The sequence below is a fragment of the Microtus ochrogaster genome, chromosome 18 (genome assembly GCF_000317375.1).
Source record: "Microtus ochrogaster isolate Prairie Vole_2 chromosome 18, MicOch1.0, whole genome shotgun sequence".
NCBI lineage: Eukaryota > Metazoa > Chordata > Mammalia > Rodentia > Cricetidae > Microtus > Microtus ochrogaster.
The window spans coordinates 37,256,237-37,277,171 of NC_022020.1; the positions used below are offsets into that span (position 1 = coordinate 37,256,237).

Below are 20,935 nucleotides of genomic sequence, written 5' to 3' on the forward strand. Positions count from 1 at the left end.
CAGTTCAACCATAATTACATGAGAACCTATCTCAAAAACACAAAACAAAATCAAAAACCAGAAAAAAAGTTGTAGATTTTGGAGCATTCAGATTAGGGATGTTTACCTTTTCTGCTTTCCCACCAAAGTGATGGAGTCATGGGAACCACACTGTCCACTAACCCTAAGATAGTAGTCAGTGACTGTGGAAAAGCTCTTTGGGTCCTTTCCTAGATCATGAGGTGCAATCTAATTTATTATAGTAAACTGTGGTAGAGTGCTATGGAAATGTCAAGTCTGAGGTAATTAAATCTGCTGTACCTATAGATCCAAGAATCATTTGGCACTGTCTGTGAAGAGACTTTGGCAGTACTTGGTGAAACAGGAAGAAATTCAAGAAACTTTTATCAGAAATATATTCACAAAGAAACGATGTCTAAATGAGGTTTGTAGATGTTAAAACTCTTTACTATATTATTATGAGTGCTTCATATTGTTTGTAACCATTAAAATAATTGAAGTTGCGTATTTTTTAAAATATCCATTTGGTATAACAATTAATGTTTATAAAGGTGTGTTAAAAAGGAAGGGACAACATTTTCACACATCAGTTTAATTAATGTTATTGGAACTTTTTTCTGAAGTAGATATTGAGTTAAGATTCTGATATTTGCATACTGTGTTTTGCTTTATAATGACCTTTTTCTTAAGAAACATTTCCTTTGATTTTCATATGATAGTTAAGAGAAGTCAGTCTTAGAATTAGTTGAAACTGGGTTTACCTATTGGAAACTTTCTGAATATGTGTATTTTTTTTCTTCTGGAAATTACATACAAATAAAGGCAATTTTACGAATCCAAGCTAGTTTATAATTAAACTGAAATAGCTAAGTTATACCTCGATATCTTTACAGTGGATTGGGTTTTTTGTTTTGTTTTGTATGTTTGGGGAGAGGGATCATTAGTCCAGTGCTACTAAAAAAATATTGGTTAGCATGAAGATCTTGCCTTCTAAATATAAATGATTTGTATCTAAAAATTATCAAGTGAACCTAAACAGTAGACACAGTTATAGTTAGCCAGTTACTTCTCTGGAGTCATTAACAGAGTCTATAAATGACAGAACATGGTCCAAAGACTGGTTTTGAAGTAGGAGAAGAGAAAAAAGCTATATGGTTGGAAAAATAAAATAGAAGGGCTTCACAATAGACAAGAAAAAAACAAGATAACATCAAATGTCAAAGGATATTTTTATACATAACTCACAATTTAAATACTAAATTTTTTGAAATTCTTTTACTTTTTGCAATTATGTGATTCCACCATGTCTCCCTCCCTTGGTACCAATTATAATAAATGATTGAATGTGTTGTTATTTACTATTTGCTGTGATCATACCACAAAAAATATAGCATGTTTGCTAAGTATTTAAAGGTGAATGCCTTGATAATATATTGAAATCTAAGCAGATATTAATGCCATTTACTTAGTAATGTAACTGTAAAATATGATTATAATTTAATGTGTGAGTTATCACTAAAACAGTTCAAGAAAATGAACAAATATAGTTAACAGTGAATTTGTTGACTGAATAGTCAACAGTGAATAGAATATATGGCTTAGTAGAAAGGTATATTTTATCTTAAACATCTTCTTATGTAATATTTAAGAATACTGCTACATTGTTCTAGATTTTAAAAGTTCACTCTGCTTGCTCCTTTTTCTGTAGTGTGCCTTTTAACATGCATATGAAGATTTGATATTCTCAGTGATTCAGCATAGAGAAATAGAGTGGTATAACCATGCCATATCATATGAGAATAACAGTTAATGAGTAAACTTGCACATTTTTATTTAATCTGTCTTAATTTATTGGTGTAGAGTTACAATTGGTTTAATATTTGTCTAATATACTATTGACATTTTTAAATTTTTAACAAATGTCCTGTACTTTCATTTTGTTCTGAGCCCACAAGTAAGTAGTAAGTGCTATATTCTGTACATACTCTGAAAGAGGAATGTGGAACAGAGTTTTAGTCTTATCTTTGTTGGGAGCTTCATAATACCTTAATGGAAAACTGAAAGCTTTTTATTATAGTTTTAAAACAAAAATATGAACATAAGTATTAACAGTTTTTGTAGCATCTCTGAATATTTTTCTGAATTTTTTAATCTGCAAAATGACTGTTGAGCCTCTTTGAATGTTTTTATAATGAACTTACACACTAACACATTCATTGAAAGTTATGAGAACTTTGTTGTTGTGGATTTTTGTTTGTTTCACAGGAAAATGAATTTATTTACACTTTGACTAAATGGAGGCAGGGTTGGCTAATGCTCCCCCATGCCCTCTGTACCCATTTTATAATTTACAGGAAGCCGTAAAAGCTAGCAGAAGTGTAAATTTAGGTAGGTGAGCTAGACCTTGTTTTTCTGGGGTGGTGAAAGGGTGGAAGGATGGGAGGAGAGATAAAGGTCCGAGCCAGGTGGCTTCGTCTTTGTTTTCTCATTCTCTGCTGTAGACACAGATTTTTATTCAAGTCTGGACTAAGGAGAAAATGAGGTCTCAAAAGACTCGATTTTTAAAAGAAAAAGGTCTTGGGTTTTATGGGATGCAAGATTTCCTACTCAATTTCCATTCTGGACTTGGCAGTAAGAATTTGTTATTGCCTTGTAACTTATTACTGACCATGATACTCATAGGAAGATTTCAGTAGAGGAATATAAAAAAACTAGGTTGAATAGAGTTAAATAGATTCTTAAATTTATAGAGTTGGTAGAAAATTATTTACTAGGAATTAAGTAGTCTGTTTTGGGTAGTCATAAAAGTGCCTCTTGTATATTATCTTTAATAAAGTGATCATTAAAGCCATTATGAATTTAGTTACTCAGAAGATTGATATATGGCATGCTGAATATTTTGATGCTGTCATTGTTTATTCCTTTATGTGATTGAAAATAAAAATTTACCATTTCTTTATCTGACTTTATCGTATCTTAAAATTCTCATGTATCTCAGAACTTTTCCCTCATAGCATAGTTTATTTGTCCCCTTTTTTAAAAAAAAAAAAAAACTAAAATTTCTTACAAAATGGTTGTACTCACTTGTAAATTAATCTTACATGATTGTAAGTAGGCTGTCAAAGCCACTCTCAACAAAAGTTGGATTTAACAATTAACATCTTTGCACTGTCTTGGTGATATTTAATTTTCTGAGAACTTAAAAGTCCTGACTCAACTTTTCTCTTTGACATCTTTGTGTAAGGCTGTATGCCTCCTTGCAACATCAGTAGGAGAGAATTTGAAAGGTAGAAATTTGAATTTTCTACCAAGGAGGTTTTCTGCAGGAATTATGTATCATGGAAGTAAGATAGTATTAAGACAATAGTTTGACTTTGATTTTCAGTTGACACCTGAAATTCTGAATTTACACATATAAGGTGCCTTAGACAAAAAATTATTTTAATGTCAGCATTATAAAACAAATGATTAAAAATAATTGTTCATGCAGTAGAATAAAATATATAGTTGTAGATAAGGAATTTTTACACCTTCAAAATATCCTACTCCCTAACCATGCCCTCTCCAACATGCATTCCTTTTAAAATATATGAAATTTAAGAAGATATTATTTCCTTATTTTTTTAGTAATTTGATTATAAATATAAGTTTAAAAAATACTTCAGTGTTGTACATGTTACATCTCATCTTTATTCTTTGACATGTGATTATTCTTTCTTAATGAAGTTATTAGAGGACAACAATGAAACCATCAAAAATTCTATGATGGAGGAGCCAAACATCAATAAGGTACATAATGTCATTCAATTGAAATTAAAAATTGCATTCTTGACCAGAACAAAAAGAAATTTGCATTTTAGTTTTCAACTGAACTTGGTTTCCAGTGGAATGAAGCATATCTGGTCAGTTTGCTGTTTCATCATAACAATTTAGCTGTTGCAATCATAAAAATTGGTCCTCTTTTAGTAATTAAAAGAATGCAATTTTAAAAGGGAGTTGAATGTTTCTTTTGTTGGCTACAGATTTTTCTGAGTAAATACCTCTCAAGTTTAGGGAATGTAATTACATCAAGAAGTGTAAAATATAGTAATACCATTGTTAAATTTATCTCTTATTTGAAAATTATAGCAATTACTATTATATGGTATTTATTTTGCTTCAAAATAGCATGTAACATGTATTCTTGTGTGTAGTAAGTGCCTAAGTTCTTTTTTTTTTTTTTTTTTTTTTTTGAGACAGGGTTTCTCTGTGGTTTTGGAGCCTGTCCTGGAACTAGCTCTTGTAGACCAGGCTGGTCTCGAACTCACAGAGATCCACCTGCCTCTGCCTCCTGAGTGCTGGGATTACAGGCGTGCGCCACCACCGCCTGGCCTAAGTTCTTGAGAAGTAAAGCAGAGCACATAAGAATTTGTATAAACATAAATGACTCATAGAATTTCTGTGACTACAACATTATGTTGATATTTAACTCATCCGATCTAAATTATATGACTGAGAAATTTTAAGACAATCTTGCATTGATAATTTTTAGGGGGAAATTTTCTCAGAAAACATTTTTAAGGACATTAATTCTTATTGTTTCCCAAAGGAATTAGTGAAATAGACTAATCCTATGCAATTAATAAAAAAACTGACTTGATATAACGCATATATTATATCTAAAGCTGATAGATGTTTGTATACTTTGAATTTTTTAATTTTTATGTTGAGAGAATACAACAAATTGTTTTTAGGTAACAATTTTCTTTGCTTGGATAATTATGCTAAATAATGTATTTATTATTGGAAATTGAAAAAATATTTTTCAAATATTTTTCTTTTGATACTATTTATATAAAGTTTGTTTTCTTGACATATGTCTAAAGACTTGTCCATGCTTCATGAAACTATAGTCATTGTTTGGTTACCATCTTAACTATTTTAGCTATACTTAGGAAACATCTTTATGTAAGAAATGCAAATGGCCAAAAAAAAATTTGAAAAACTATTCTTTATCCTAATTAACAGGAAAATATAAATTAAAGCTACTTTGAAATTATATCTCATCCCAATTTGAATGGCCACCATCGAGAATATAAAGCATAACAAATGTTGACAAGGATATAGGCAGAGAGGAGCCCTACTCACTGCTGTAGGAGTATAAACTGGTACAGCCACTATGGAAATTAATATGGAGGTTCCTCAGAAAACTAAAAATAGAATTCCTCTAGACCCACTTCTGGCCTAAGTCAACACGCCCCAGAGGCACATCTTTGTTTGTTGTTACACTATTCACAATAGCTAAGAAATGGAGCCAGCGTAGGTATCTGACAATAGATGGATTGATAATGTGGTACATGTACACAATGAAATGTTATGAAGAAAAACAAAATCATGACACAGAAAAATAGATGACACTAGAAATCATTATTTTAAGCAAAGTAAGCCAGACTAGATAAATATCATGTTTCTTTACATGAACCTGTATGTAAATGTGTATGTGTGTGTGTGTGTTACATAGGTTATGAAACCAGAAAGGGGATTGTGAGAGGAGAGGCAAACATCTTAAACGAAAAGGAAAAGGGGTGTGTTTATGTGACTGAATAAACCTATTTACCCCAGAGAGGATCTCAGGGCAGCCAGGAGAAACAGCTCCTATCCAGTCTGCCTTAGTGAAACTGAGTTTGTTAGGGTTGTGTGCTAAAGCAGCTACATCACTGAAAAGTGTACCTTACATGGTGACTCTCACAAAATTTGCCTCTCTGGAGCTCCTGGCCCAATTTGCAATCGTCCCTACAAACAGCCTTTTTTGCAGGAGGGACCTTGTCAACCTTGTAACTCTTTAGTTTCTTGAGCCTTGTAAATTTCATTAGTTTCCTGAGCCTTCTAAGTTTTGTTAGTTTCTTTAAATTTTCAACAGTGTCCCTCCTTTTGTCTAGGATGGAATGGTTCATGAGGAAATAACTATAAAACAAAGGATAATGGGAGTATCTGTGACATGCAGAGAGGAAAGAAACCAACATAAGGAGGGGCAGAAGGGAAAGAGGATAGTAGGACAGGAAGACAAATTAGAACAAAGTATAATACACATGTGTAAAAATATCATGAGGAAACCATGTGATGCCTTTAAAAACTAAAACTATTATTTTGTGAACTTACGTAACTACATATTTAAATAATCTAGCTTGTTTGGGATAACCATCACCACCTTCAAGATGCAACTGTGTAACCTTGGTATATGTTTTAACTTTTTAGGAAATTATCTAAATGTTTTCTTGGGTAATTATACCATTTTATTTTCTTACCAGCAGTGTTTAAAATCTCAATTACCTTTCATTCTAACATACGACATCAAAGGCTTTTAAATTTTAGCAATCATAATAGTTTATTGTAGATTTAATTTCTATTAACCTGTTGACATTATACTTTCTTCCATGAAATTGCCATTTCCCTGTTTTCCTACTGCAAACATCATGACCAAACTGTCTTAATTCAGAAAGAAAATTTCAGTCCTTTATGTCCCTGAAGTTCCCTCTCTAGTCACGAGATGTCAGAACCTTACATAGTTAGGTACTGTCTTTAGCCCATTCAACTCAGATTGTACTTGGCATAACTGGCTTTAAAGCAAGCTAAATTCAGTTGCCAATTTCTGTCTTCTTCATTTCAACTTTCAGTATCCTTTGATACTATTGATCCCTGGCAGTTTCCTAATGTTTTTTAACTCAATTTCTATAACCCCAAGGGTTGTGTGTGTGTGTGTGTGTGTGTGTGTTAGCCAGTTCACTGAGAACTTATAACCAGACCTCACTTTTATCTGTCCTTGAGAATGCATGTGCTAAGAACTCAGTTCTGTTCTAACTTTCCTTTTTGGTTGCTCTTATAGTTTAAGTATTATCTGTGTGCTGGTACATTTCAAATCACACTAGTTCCAATTCATTACTAAAGGCTATACATTCCTTCCTGACCTAAGACCATTTTTTTTTTCATTTTTCTCAGTAAATGGTGACTTCCTGACAGGCAGTGGTGACACATGCCTTTAATCCCAACACTTGGGAGGCAGAGACAGGCAGATCTCTGTGAGTTCAAGGCCAGTCTGGTCTACAGAGTGGTGCCAAGACAGGCTTCAAAGCTACACAGAGAAACCCTGTCTCAAAAAAACAAAAAACAAACATTTATCAATCTTGAAAACTAGAATCAGCTTCTCTTAAGTCGTGCTAAAAGAATACAGCCCATAAGCACAATTTATCCCATTCTAACCCTGTAATACTTGCTTTTCTAATCAAGTCTTCCTCATTTATCATTTGAGCCATTATAGTGTCTTACCTGGTTTTCTGATAGCCATTCTCACATCCTTTATGTTTCAGCTACTAACAGAATTTCCAGAATCATTTGAAGGCCTCTAAACATTCATGTGACAGATGAATTTTTGTTTTGTTTTGTTTTTGGTTTTTTTTTTTGTTTTGTTTTTTCGAGACAGGGTTTCTCTGTGGCTTTGGAGCCTGTCCTGGAACTAGCTCTGTAGACCAGGCTGGTCTCGAACTCACAGAGACCCGCCTGCCTCTGCCTCCCGAGTGCTGGGATTAAAGGCGTGCGCCACCATCACCCGGCGACAGATGAATTTTTATTGTAATTTTTAAGGCCTTTTCATAAGCTGAACCTGCCTGTTCTGCAGATCTTAAAAAATCCTACTTGTATAGTCATTCTCACATAGACTGTACCAGAAACTGTTGAGATGCTAAGCTCTATTTCTTTGCTCACCCCTGTGTGATTTGATTGTGTGTTTGACATGGTGTTCAGAACCTTCATATTTAAAATACCACCCAGTTGAATATCAAGGAGGCAATTTTGATACCATGCTGTTGAGAAACATTGTTTTGAATGAGAGGATAAGAATTTATTCCCGTATTGAGAAAGCTTTTTTTGAAATTAATTTGTTTTCACTTTCTTTCCATGGTAAAGTTGGGGAAAGCTCTCCACATGAAACCAGCATGTTCCTTGGGCCTATCACCTGTAGATTCTTTTGTTCTGTGAAAATGTCATGTCTCTTCTAATACCCTCAGTTTCTTTAGACCCAGAGGTGGTCTCTTGGTGTACTTTGTTGATAATCCACAAGCACTGGAGTAGCCCCTTGGTGTGCTTTAGATACCAGGAATATAAATGGACAAATCGAGTTTTCATTTTAAAAAATACAGAAATCGGCCAGAGCAAATACTTGCCTTAGAATTAGAACCTCAACCCAGAATGTTTGGTTATCAAACACTGAAATTGTTTTATATTTGTAAGTTAGTTACATTTTAGATTGACTATATTTGACTTTTGTACGTGTGTGTGTGTGTGTGTGTGTGTGTGTGTAATGTTTGCTTATATTAAGGGTATATAGGCTTTGTTATTGCATAAGTCTCTTCAATTACCTTATAATTAAAATTATTCTGGAAGCCATTTTTTAAAATAAATTGATTATTTTAAATCAATGAGCAGCCATTGGTGATATTTTTATCTAAATTTGTTATATGCTAATTTCAAAATAATGATTTCTGCATTTCATAATGAGATTTTAAACATTTCTTAGTAATCTATTTTAGACATTAAAGGTAAGTAAAATAAGATAAATTAATATTTTGAGCTTTCCAACTAATTAATTTTGGTAAATATTGATTATAAGTGTTGATTATAAGTGTTCTCTTCTGAATTCAAAGGTGTTACACATACATATGTGCCTTTTCTAGAATAAACAGAATGTCAAAATGTGTCCTTCCTGTAAACTCACTTGAATATATTTATTCAACTACTAAAATTAATTACTGACTTGGTTGAGTTACCATCCTTTCTGGGACTCCAGTTTCTCCTTAAAATGGAAGGTTACATTAGATCAGAAGTCAGTAAACTACAACTGACTGGTAAGATAACAACTGTTATTAGTCTATGAACTAAGAATGGCCTTTGGACTTTTGAGTGGGTGGTTTAGAGGGGGAAACAAAATACCAAAAATATCCAACAGTGAACCCTTGTGGTCTATAAGACTGAACTAATTACCACTTGACCTTTCTTGTAATACTTATAGGAATTATTAAATAATTACATTACTTAGAAACTTGGGAAATCTTTACTTCTGTAATTAAAATGCCAGGCAGCGGCACCAGGATTCATCCCAACTGCATGCACTGGCTTTTTTAGGAACCCATTCTCTTTGGATGGATACCTTCTTCAGCCTAGATATAGTAGGAATACACACACACACACACACACACAAAAGCAAGCATTGGACCTTCCTCAAAGCAATGTGCCTTACCCTCTCTGAGGAGTGGATGGGGGTGGGGTGGGGGAGGTGGGTGGAAGGGAAGGGAGGAGGGGAGGGAGTGGGAACTGGGATTGGTATGTAAAATGAAAAAAAAAAGATTGTTTTCTTTTTTAAAAAAATAAAATTATATATATATATATATACACACACACACACACACACACACACACATACATACACACATATAATGTCAGCCAGGTGATAGATAAGAGGTGAGGAAGCTTTAATCCCAACAGATGAGGAAGATCTCTTATTTGAACGCCAGCATGGTCTACAACTTGTGTTCCGGGACAACCAGGGTGGCACAGAGAAACCTTGTTTTGAAAAACAAAACAAAATAGCAAAAAATAATTAGAATATTTTGATCCTTTAAAGTTAGTTCATTGTTGCTTTAGGAGGATAAACAGCTCAAGAAGTTATGTGTTTTTATCAACTGTCTTTATGTATGAAAACAAGCTTGAAAAATTCCTCTCATCAAATTCTTTTCTGGGATAATTAGTCCTGGAGAGATAGCTCAGTGGTTAAGCTGCTCTTCCAGAGGACCCGGGTTCAATTTCCAGCACCCACATGGTGGCTCACAACTGTCTCTAACTCCACTTCCATGGAATCTGGCCGTCACACAGACTAATGTGCAGGCAAAACACCAATGCACATAAAATAAAAATAAATAAATCTGGGATAATTAGAATCTACCATAGTGCCTTTGGAATTGGTGTATTTTAAAACTTTGTTAAAATTAATTTGATTTGGTCATTTGTTTTATTAATAAAATAGAAATTTTAATATTATACTCTCTTCTATTTAGATAGAGGCAGATTTGGGATATCCCGGAGGTAAAGCACGAATTATTCATAAGGAATCTGATATCATTACTGCCTTTGCTGTTAATAAAGTAAGTACGTAGATGTCTTTTCTGTGACTTCTAACTATTCCTTGCTGGAGAATACCTTTATCAGTTTATTCAGTGAAAGTACTCTACTTCCAAATTTACTTCCCATTCCTTAAATTATAATCTCAATAAGAACTTTCTTTTATTAAATTTATTATATAATTTGCTAATGGAGTTTTGTTTATTATATTATCTGGGAGATACATCTAATAAAATACTTTATTGCTCTGCAGAGAACAGTGTTGAGTATTTGAATTTCAAGCAGAAACTTTAAAATAGATAGAAAATAATACATCGTTAATCCAAAGAGGCTTTCTAAGGTATTTGAAGAACTTAAACTCATGTATTAGAAGTCCAATTTCTGTGTTTATTTTATAGTCTTTAGTCTTCTGTTTAACATCCTCCTTAGAGGTATCTGTGAACTCCAGGAGAAGAGGTAGTGTTAAATATAATAGTCCAAGGGTGAAGTTTTGTGAATCTTATCCCACTTGAATTTCCCCCAGATTGCTATACAGCATAGTTTTTGGTGTATTATTGTTTCTTTTTCAACTTAAAAGGGTAGGATTATGGTTTTTTATGTATACCTAAGGACATATGCACATACTTATTTTTAATTTTACAGTGTTATCAGCCAGACGCTTTGTGGTACTCTTTGCCTTCATGTGAGCCTCCTGCTTCAGCCTCAGCATGTTATCAATACGTGTTATATAGGTGTATGTTTTGTAACACTTAGAAAGCCTTTTACCAATAGATTGTTCATTTTCATATTCTATACCCATCTTCTCGACTTTATCTAACTTGTTCTTTAGCCATCTGTCCTTATAGTTTCCTGTATCTTTAATTTCATCTCCATCATAAACATCTGTGAACTAGTTATGTTTAGACCAGGCAGAACTGCAGTTAACCCATTGGGCAGTTTTCAAGTTGTAATATCTATGTAACTCTGAGTAGTGAGTGTATGTGTGTTTGTGTGTATGTCTATGTGGGGGTACATATGAGCACACACACATACAAATTCTGTCCTCACTCAGGATTATCTGCCTTCCCCTTAAAATGTATGAGTAACTATAAATAGTCATCTACATATATGAAATCTGCTGTTCACTTTTATAAATATGTTATATAATTATTTCTCTACATTTTGGTATTACATTTTTACATTCTTCCAAAATTTGTAGCTCACAAATAATCTGTTTTGTTTTTAAAATGGCTTTAAGATTAAGCTTTTCCCTCGTTTGTTTCATTGGGTATTACCTGTATTGAGAGTTGTGATGGTCTGAGACTATCTTATATTCAAACTAATAAGTTATTTTTAGTTTATTGGATGCCATTTGATAACACAAGAATTTAGTTTCACTGACTAGGGACAGATAGTTCACATCTGGTAGGACAAGAAGTCACTATTAGATGAATCTCTTCACACTAGTTCTTTGGGCTACCAGTGACTGGTTTTCTCCCAACCCCTGCAGAGTGACAAAAGCAGGACAGGTAGTGCCTGCGTTAGCAGTGGGTTGTTTCCTGGAGGTCACTGAATTCAGAGACCCCAGCTGCAACAGGTGTGAGCTGCTGCTGCACCTGCCTACTATTTGTGTTTTTGTTGTACAAATATTAGGACAATAAAAGTCGTCTGGAAGAGTAGAGAAACTGCTTGGAAAGAGGAAATAAAGTAGTTCAAACATTTTTTATTTCTACTTGACTTTTTGTTAGGTGGTCTAGAATTTCTAGAGTGTGAACATTTCTTTCATTCAAGCTTAATTACCAAATTAAATTTCCAAAAATTTAACTATTAAAATTAGTTTAAGAGGCTGGAGAGATAGTTCAGTGGTTATAAGAGCACAGGCTGCTCTTCCAGAGGACTGCAGTTCTTTCCAGCGCCCAAATGAGCAGCTCACAACTGTAACTTCAGTTCTAGAGAATACAACACCCTCACACAGACATACATGCAGGCAAAATACCATAAAAAATTAAAACATTTTTTAAAAAGTTAATTTAAGGCTGGCATGGTGGTGTATGCCTTTAATCCCAGCACTCAGGAGGCAGAGGCAGAGGCAGGTGGATCTCTTAGTTTGAGGCCGAGCTGGTCTACAAGAACTAGTTCCAGGACAGGCTCCAAATCTACAGAGAAACCCTGTCTCTAAAAAACCAACTCCCCCCCAAATTAAAATATTAGTTGGTAAAAATGTTTTTGTGCATGTTATTGGAGATTAGAGATTTTCTTCAGAAGTAGCTCATAGACCCATTGGGCTTTTTAATGTAAAAGTTAACATGATTTATTTTTCAGGCAAATAGAAATTGCATAGCAATTGCTTCCAGCCATGATGTACAAGAACTGGATGTTTCTGGAATTCTGGCCACACAGATCTATACATGGGTGGATGATGATGCAGAAACAGAAACCAAAGGGTATTTTTATGCTTTGTTTTTAATTCAGTTATATAATATGAATGATTTTTATCCACTGAACTGTAACTTTGGAAAAGCTTCTTAAGAGATTTAAGTGCCCTCTTGAACAGCAGGCAGCACTTGTCTCAAACACAGTGCTTGTAATTGTAAGCAGAGTAGCACGTGCTGCCATGACTAGGGGTGGTAAGTAAGTCGTGACCGTAGCTTCTTAAAGGGAATTGGAATGTAAAAAAAGAAACGAAGAGCCAGATGGTGATGCATACCTTTAATCCCAGCGCTCAGGAAGCAGATGCAGGTGAATCTCTGAGTTTGAGGCCAGACTGATCTATAGAGCAAGTTCCAGGACAGACTCCAGGGAGAAAAAAAAATGAAGAACTGATGTTTTCATTCTAGTTGATGTTTCTTTGTAGATCAGAAGATTTCTTGGTGATACATGCTCGTGATGATTTAACAGCTGTCCAAGGTTCAACTCCATATACACACAGCAACCCTGGCACTCCAATCAATATGCCGTGGCTGGGAAGTACACAGACGGGTAGAGGAGCATCTGTGGTATGTAGATTTAAAGATACTTAGGTTTACGCTTAACTGTCCTATTTCTTTTCCCTTTAGGTTAATGAGTAAAAGGTGATGAAGACCTTTTTAGTTTCTTAATTTTTAGTTACCTTACATACTAGAAGTGTATGTTTTAATAATTAAGAATAACATTTTCATTTGAAAGGGCTTACATATTTTTAAAAAAATCTTTGGCCCAACATGGTGGCACACACCTTCTAATCCCAGAACTTTGGAGACAGAGGCAGACAGGTCTCTGTGAGGCAAGCCTGGTCTGCATAGCAGGTTCTTGGACAGCCAGGGATACATATCTAAAAATTAAATAAAATATACTTGGTTTAAAAATGAAAGAAATACATTTTAATTTGCAGCTACGAGCCATATGTAAGCCATGCACTATGAAACTAATATAATAAGAATGAGATTAAGTTGTTTCTTTTTTTTTTTCTTTTTCCAGTGTTGAAGTTTAAAATCAGGACCTCATGTTTGTGAGTCAAGCACTATTCTTGAGTTCTAGCCCCAGCCCTACATTTTTCCCTGTATAGAAAAAAAAATCACAGTTTTGCAGGACATGAAAATTATAAAAAGTTAGATTTTTATATCTATTGGTAAAGCTTTGTAGTAACTCAGCTGTGACCAATTTTTTTACGTTTTTATGGGTCCTGCTCTCACTCTGCAGTATCAGAGCTTATGGTCTGCAAAAGACAGCATGCTGTACTCGTAAAACCCAGGATGTTTGTCCAGCTCTTGTAAAATGCTGTACTTGTACTCGGCCCTGTTCTAGATAATATCCTGTAGTAGATACCAATTAAATGCTATCCATTTTGAGTATGACATTTTGTAATGCTGATATATAATACATTCTTTCTTTTAAGAAAAAAATGCAAATTTTCAAAATTGAGCAAGATAATTTTGTAGTGATAAAGCATGTATTTGAGCATTGATTGTTTTGTGTAAAATGTTATCTATATTTATTCCTCTAGGATTTCCCTTTATTGATTAGGCTATAAAAATTGATGCACAGAAGCAAAGAAAATCCTACATTCCTTTAATTAATTTCTAGTTGTTAGGGATTTTTTTCTTTGTTTTATTATGTTTTTCTTTTAATGTTCTAAGTTCTATTGAGCATTCTGTTTCCTTTGCCAGTCTGCCATTTTTTAACCAATTAATATAGGTAATTGTTCAATGGAGACTTGGACATCATTTATAAGCCTTTTTAGTCTTCTGTAATGTGCAGTTCCTTTATAGGTAATACAGACTGTTAGTACTTTGCTTTACTTGTGTTCATATTCCTCATTGATCATTCCAATATGACTCATCGATCAGATAAATGAAGCTTAATTCAAAAGGTCACGTGATTCAAATCACTTAGTTTAATGTTTTCAAGTACTTTATTTCTAAGGATTCAATTGAATTCAGAATTAGAAATTAGTAATTTTAAAATGAAATGACTAGGTCAGTCTAAGATTACAAATCCTAAAATTTATGAACTTTAGTGACATTGTGACATTGTATTTTACAGAGAAACTTAAGGGAAATACAAATAAATAATGGATTTTATTTTCAATATGAGCCTTAGATAAAACAGTACAGTTTCTCTTAGAATTGCTTTCTTGCTGCAACCTCTTATTCCCTCTGTTCTTTATGAAGCAGCAGGTGTTTTTAAAATACCATTCAGATTTTCCCTCCTTTTAAATTCTGCATTTCCCAATACATCTTTATTAAAAAACAAGTTCTTATTCTGACCTCCAAAAGCTTTGCCTGACTCTAATCCTAGCTCTCCAGTCTACACTTACTCTCTTTGCTCTGTTTCTGCTGGCTTTCTGTCCCTCAGACTCATCCATTGCTATCATGCTAAAGACTTTGCCTTACCTTCTCCTTCAAATGCTTCTCTCTCTGTTTAAACATTCGGATCCCAACTTGAGATCTCAGTAGATTTCTCTGTTGTTCTTAGAGAAGACTTTCTCCCCGTACTTCTAATTTTATTGTTTCACCTTATCTTTGTAAAAGCAATGCATTATTTAGTTGTTTCTTTCCTGTAAACAGAAGCTTTTTGAGGTTTGCCTGCCTCACAGGTAGATATGCTTTGTAGAGAATAATGCTGGACACGTTATGTTCAAAAGTAGTTCTTTATACATGAAAGCATTATAATTTAGAAACCCGACTTTGCATTTTCTTTTATACTGCTATCTGGAGGGCCAGCCTCCAGCAGCCCAGGGTGTGCAAAAAAAAAAAAAAAAATCCACAAATGCAGCAAGGGCTAGACTTTTTCTATATGAGGGGAATAAGAAAGAAACACATGCTTTCTGATGGAAGCTTTCCTCTTATGCTTTGTCTTTAAAAAGTTCTTTCTGGCCGGGTGGTGGTTTGTGCCTTTAATCCTAGCACTCAGAACGCAGAGACGGGAATCTCTGTGAGCTTGAGGCCAGCCTGGTCTACAAAGGAAGTTACAGGACAGACACCAAAGCTACAGAGAAACCCTGTCTTGAAAAACCAAAAATAAGAGAAAAATCTCTTTCTGGAAATCTCTCTGTCTCCATGATGTGGGATTTCCTTCTGTGTGCTGTGAATATTATTGGTGAATAAAGAAACTGCCTTGGCCTGTTGGTAGGGTAGAACTTCGGTAGACAGGGTGGGGCGGGGAACTAAACAGAATGCTTGGAGAAAGGAGGCAGAGTGAAGGAAAAGCCATGGAGCCACTGTCAGAGACTGACATATTGAAACTTTGCTAGTAGGCCACGACTTCGTGGTGATGCACAGATTAATGGAGATGGGTTAAATTAAGATGTAAGAGTTAGCCAATAAGAAGCTAGAGCTAATGGACCAAGCAGTGATTTAATTAATACAGTTTCTGAGTGGTTATTTTGGGGCTGAGCAGCCAAAAACGAAACAAGTGTTCGACATCTCCGTGTAGCTACATTTTCCATACACCTCCTTTACACAGCTGTACATATCTACATAGCTGTCTTCTATCCATACATGTTTCCTCAACAGCTCCATCTCCTCTCTCCTACACACATCTTTCCATTGATGTCTCTCCTTACACGTCTTTACACAGCTACTGCTCCATCTCTCTACACAGCTGTCTTCTAGACAACTACTCATCTTGTACATAGCTGTCTGCTACACAGCTGTACACGACTCTTTACACAGCAGCTCTCTGCACAGCTCTACACAGCTCTTTACAAAGCCCTTTGCAAAACTCTGTCTACATAGATCTTTCTACATGCACCTCCTTCAACCCCCTAACTTTGGACAATTATGAGTTACATATACAGGGTCCGACCCATTCTAATAACATCTGATAAGTCGCATAGTTTCTCTTAGGGTAGAGAGGTCTCGCTGACCAGACTTAAAGTAAAGGCACTTAGCTCTCAGTGGTCAGGGCTCCCAGAGAGTGACGTTGAAATTCAGGACTTAAACAAGCTCCAGTTTCTGGACCTTCAGTCCTGCATCACAAACCAAGACCAGGAATACATGCAGAAAGTCCATTGCTGCAGGGAGTTAGGTCTTTATGTTATCAGCCTGACTTTGGTTCAACAAACAGACACCTGGGAACTTGCCCTTTTGCATATTTTGCAGGGGCAACTAGCCTATTTTGAATCTGTTCTAAAGTCTAAAATCAGCAAATGTGTAAAAAGCTGTCTTTGTAACTGAGAATATTGTCATTTTCCTACATCAGTCTGAGCTATGAAAAATGTTCTAGTATTATTTCTGTTCATCAAAATTATACAGCTTATGCGGAAATATCTTTTTGACAATCTACAGATATATGTGTGCCCAGTAGGTGAAATATATTCATAAGATAAACGCAAAAGCAGTGGGGAAAATACCCATTTTTAGGGAAGAAAAGAAATGAAGTGGCACATGAGAAAATTACAGACAGAAGCAACCGGTCCAGAGTCTGTGGTCCTCTAAGCCTTACCTAACGAGATTCCTCCCTCAGAGAAGTATTCACTGGTAGGTTGACACTTGAACTCTCAGCTGTCATGTGCTGTGTAGTCTCGTGGTCTCTGGTAAAGCCATTGCTACCAGCAACTCTCAGCACTTTTACAGTTGAATATTCTTCCTATGTAAATTTTAGGGTTGCTTTTTAGAAATTTTATTTCATTCATTGTATTTTTATCATATTTTCTCTATTCCTCCAGCTCCTTCCAGATCATTCATGTTTCCCTTCCCACCCAATTTCATGCTCTCTCTCAAAAAAAGAAAGGAAGGAAGGAAGGAAGGAAGGAAGGAAGGAAGGAAGGAAGGAAGGAAGGAAGGAAGGAAGGGAAGAAAAGCAAAATAAGATTTAAAAAAAAGCCAAAACAGAGCAAAAAACACTGTCTGTGGACTGGTTGCTTCTATCTGTAATTTTCTCATGTGCCACTACATTTCTTCCCTAAAAATAGCTATGGGTATTTCCCCCACTGCTTTTATGTTTATCTCATGAATATATTTCATCTTCTGGGCACACATATATCTGTTGATAGTCAGAAAGATGATTTCTGCATAAGCTGTAGAATGGAGTCTGTTTTTTTTTCCCCCAGTGATATCAATTCAGTACAACAAAATTCAATAAGACTAGGCACAAACCCTCATATCAAGGCTGGATGAGGCAACCCAGTAGGAAGAAAAAGGTCCCAAGAGCAGGAAAAAGAGATACACCTACTCCCATTGTTAAAAGTCCAACAAAACCTCAAGATATAAAAACTACAGCAGGTATGAAGAGGGTCTGGTGTACACCCATGCAGGCTCTGTGGTTGACACTTCAGTCTCTATGAACCCCAATGAGTCCTGCTTAGTTGTTTCTGTGGACTATGTTCTTCTGGTGATGGAATCTGTTTTCTGTTGGCCAGCTATACCTGGGCATTGGGCCTGCCCTGGAGTCTGGTTGATAAATCCAATCACATTACAATGGAGAAAACTAGTTGTTCCCTTTGCTAGCAGAAATGTATTGCAAATAACTTCTTGGCTAGGAGTAGGACTTTGTGTCAACTTCTTTTTCTCTATGCTAGTATTTTGTCTGTTTTGTACTTGTGCAAGTCTTATGTGTGCTGTCAAGAGTCTTTGTGAGTTCATATATGTATCAGCCCTGTTGTGTCTAGAAAACACTGTTTACATACTTGGAATTATCCACTACCTTTGGCTCTTAAAATCTTTCTGCCTCCTTCTAACATAAATCTTTGAGCTTTGAAGGGGGAGAGATTTGATAAAGAAGACATCCCGTTCAGGACTGAGTGCTCCAAAGCACTTTAATCCCAGTACTCAGGAGGCAGAGGCAGGTGGATCTCTGTGAGTTCGAGACCAGCCTGGTCTACAGAGCTAGTTCCAGGACAGGCTCCAAAGCCACAGAGAAACCCTGTCTCGAAAAACCAAAAAAAAAAAAAAAAGCCTTTAGTGTTAATTGTCCCTCCCCATATTTTCTCCTTTACCCTCTCTCCCACCCCTCTTGACATTTAAATGTATTCAAGTTTCCTCTTTATCTCTTTATTGCACTATATTCTATTTCCTTTTCCTTGGAAGATCTCCTCCCCCTTGGTTCTTAGGAGCAACCTAACCTCTGTGGTTATTGTAATTGAAGTGCATATGTAAAGCTTAAAATCTAACATCTACATATAAGCTAAAACATGCAATCTCTCCCTTTTTTAAGATTTTATTATGTATACAGTGTTCTGCTTGCATGTATGTATGCCTGCGGGCTAGAAGAGGACAGTAGATCTCATTATAGATGGTTGTGAGTCCCCGTATAGTTGCTGGGAATTGAACTTAGGACCTCTGGAAGAGCTTCCAGTTCTCTTAACTGCTGAGCCATCTCTCCAGCCCAATATTTATCTTTTGAGATCTGAGTTATCTCATTTAGGATGATTGTTTCTAGCTTGATTTACCTGCAAATTTCTTATATCATTTGTCTTAAACAGCTGGATAATATTTCAAGTCTGCAAATATATTACATTTCAGTATGCATTCATTAATTGATGGACATCTAATCTGTTTTCAAATTGTGATTATTATTATTAGAGCAGCAGTGAACATGGATGAGCAAGTATCTCCATAGTAGGATGTATATGCCCAAGAGAGGTATAGCCTGGATCATGAGGTAGATCAATTCCCAGCTTCCTCAGGAAATTTCACACTGATTTCTATACCAGTTTGCACTCCCATCAGCAGTAAATAAGTGTTCCCCTTTCCTTGAATCCTTCCAGAGTGTGCTTTCACTTGTTTTATTAATCTTGTTCATTGATAGGGATAAGATGAAATCTCAAGTAGTTTTAATTTGCATTTCTCTGATGACTAAGGTTATTACATTTTCCCTTCCCCTATCTCCTCTCCTCTTCAAGTCCAGGTCCACACCCTTTCTTTCTCTCTCTCATTAGAAAACAAACAAGCATCTGAATAATAATCATGATAATGACAATGAAATTAAAAATAAACAATCCAGGATAGGGCAAAATGAACAAACAGGAAAAAAGAGTCAAGGAAAAAGTACAAGAAAGACACTGCGATACACATATTTGCACATATAGAAAACATAAAATATGTTATATAAAAATAAAATCAGAAGTCACAACATATAAGATCTGTGAGGTTTAAAAAAATGCTCTGGCAAAGCATAATGAGATAAAATACCCCCCCCCCAAAAAAATACTATTGAGTTAGGTTTGTGTTGGCTATCTACTGCCGAGCATAGGGCCTGCCCTTAAGTATGGTTTTGTATACCCAATGAAACTCCATTGGCCAGAACTGAATTTTCTTTTACATGTCATTATCAACTGGAAGTAGCTTCTGGGCTGGAGAAGGAGGCTTATATCTACTTTCCCTCAGCAATGGGGTACTCTCTGTCTTAGACTTGTGCAGGCCTTATGCATACTACCACAGTCTCTGATGTCATATGTGTGTCAGTCTTGTTATGTCTACAAAGCCTTGTTTCTTTAACAATCTTTCCGCATCCCCTGAGCCATGAAGGGAGGGGAAAATGTAATCAGAATATATTGTATGAAAGAAACTTTATTGTTTGATGGAGACACCCTCATTTAGTACTGAGTGTTCTAAGAGCTCCAACTCTGTACATTGTCTTGTTGTGGGTCTACTGCAGAAGAAAGCTGCTCTGATACTGGCTGAGCAAAGAACTGATCTATAGCATCTGTATAGTATAGCAGAATGTCATTAGGAGTCATTTTCTTGCTGTGTTCCTTTGACAGAATAGTTGTATTTAGTTTTCCCTAGGTCTGTGGCCTATCTAGTTTCAGGTTTTCAACCACCTTGCAGGCATGTCACCATTGTAAATAGCAGGGTTTGTAGGTGGGTTATAGTTTACCTTTCTCTTCTGAGACCATGCAAAGTACTCTCCATACCATGAACACTAGTCGGTAGAGGTGAAGGCTCTATGTAGGCACCAGCTGTCAACTAATTATGTTCAATGAGTTGTATAGGTATTGTCTTTAGTAATAGGGAATTACCATCTTAATAGCTTTTTAATTGGAAGTCATTCTGATTCATGATTACCCCTATTCCTCTCTCAAGAAAAAATACTAATAAAATAAGGTGGTTTGTTTTATATAAATCTTTTCAGATAACTAATGGTTTCTTTATTTTCTGTTACATGCTTTCAGAAAAATTTATAATCTATGTTTTATTATTTTTCTGTGATAATTTTGTCACAAACAAAAAGGTAAAAGAAAGACTAAGAACCTTTATACATAATTTAATTTAGAACATAGGATTTGGTAGACATGGTGGACATGCCTATAATTATCCCAGCACTCAGGAGGGTGATGCACGATGTGCAAGTTACAGGTGAGCCTGGGCTATACAACAAAATTTTGTCT

At 35.3% G+C, this 20,935-nt stretch overlaps 1 protein-coding gene across 5 annotated transcripts in view; it reads left to right on the forward strand.

The window, feature by feature from the left end:
* Dmxl1 (Dmx like 1) overlaps nt 1-20,935 on the forward strand; it is a 145,570-nt gene that overhangs the window by 106,600 nt on the left and 18,035 nt on the right. For 3 of the 5 annotated variants that reach the window (XM_026783594.1, XM_005356086.2, XM_026783596.1), the window contains 5 exons: nt 307-424; nt 3,727-3,789; nt 10,083-10,169; nt 12,448-12,569; nt 12,980-13,121. In XM_026783594.1, coding sequence (XP_026639395.1) covers nt 307-424; nt 3,727-3,789; nt 10,083-10,169; nt 12,448-12,569; nt 12,980-13,121 — 532 coding nt within the window. The remainder of the gene's footprint in view (nt 1-306; nt 425-3,726; nt 3,790-10,082; nt 10,170-12,447; nt 12,570-12,979; nt 13,122-20,935) is intronic. The other 2 variants (XM_026783595.1, XM_005356087.2) reach the window with 1 other exon arrangement.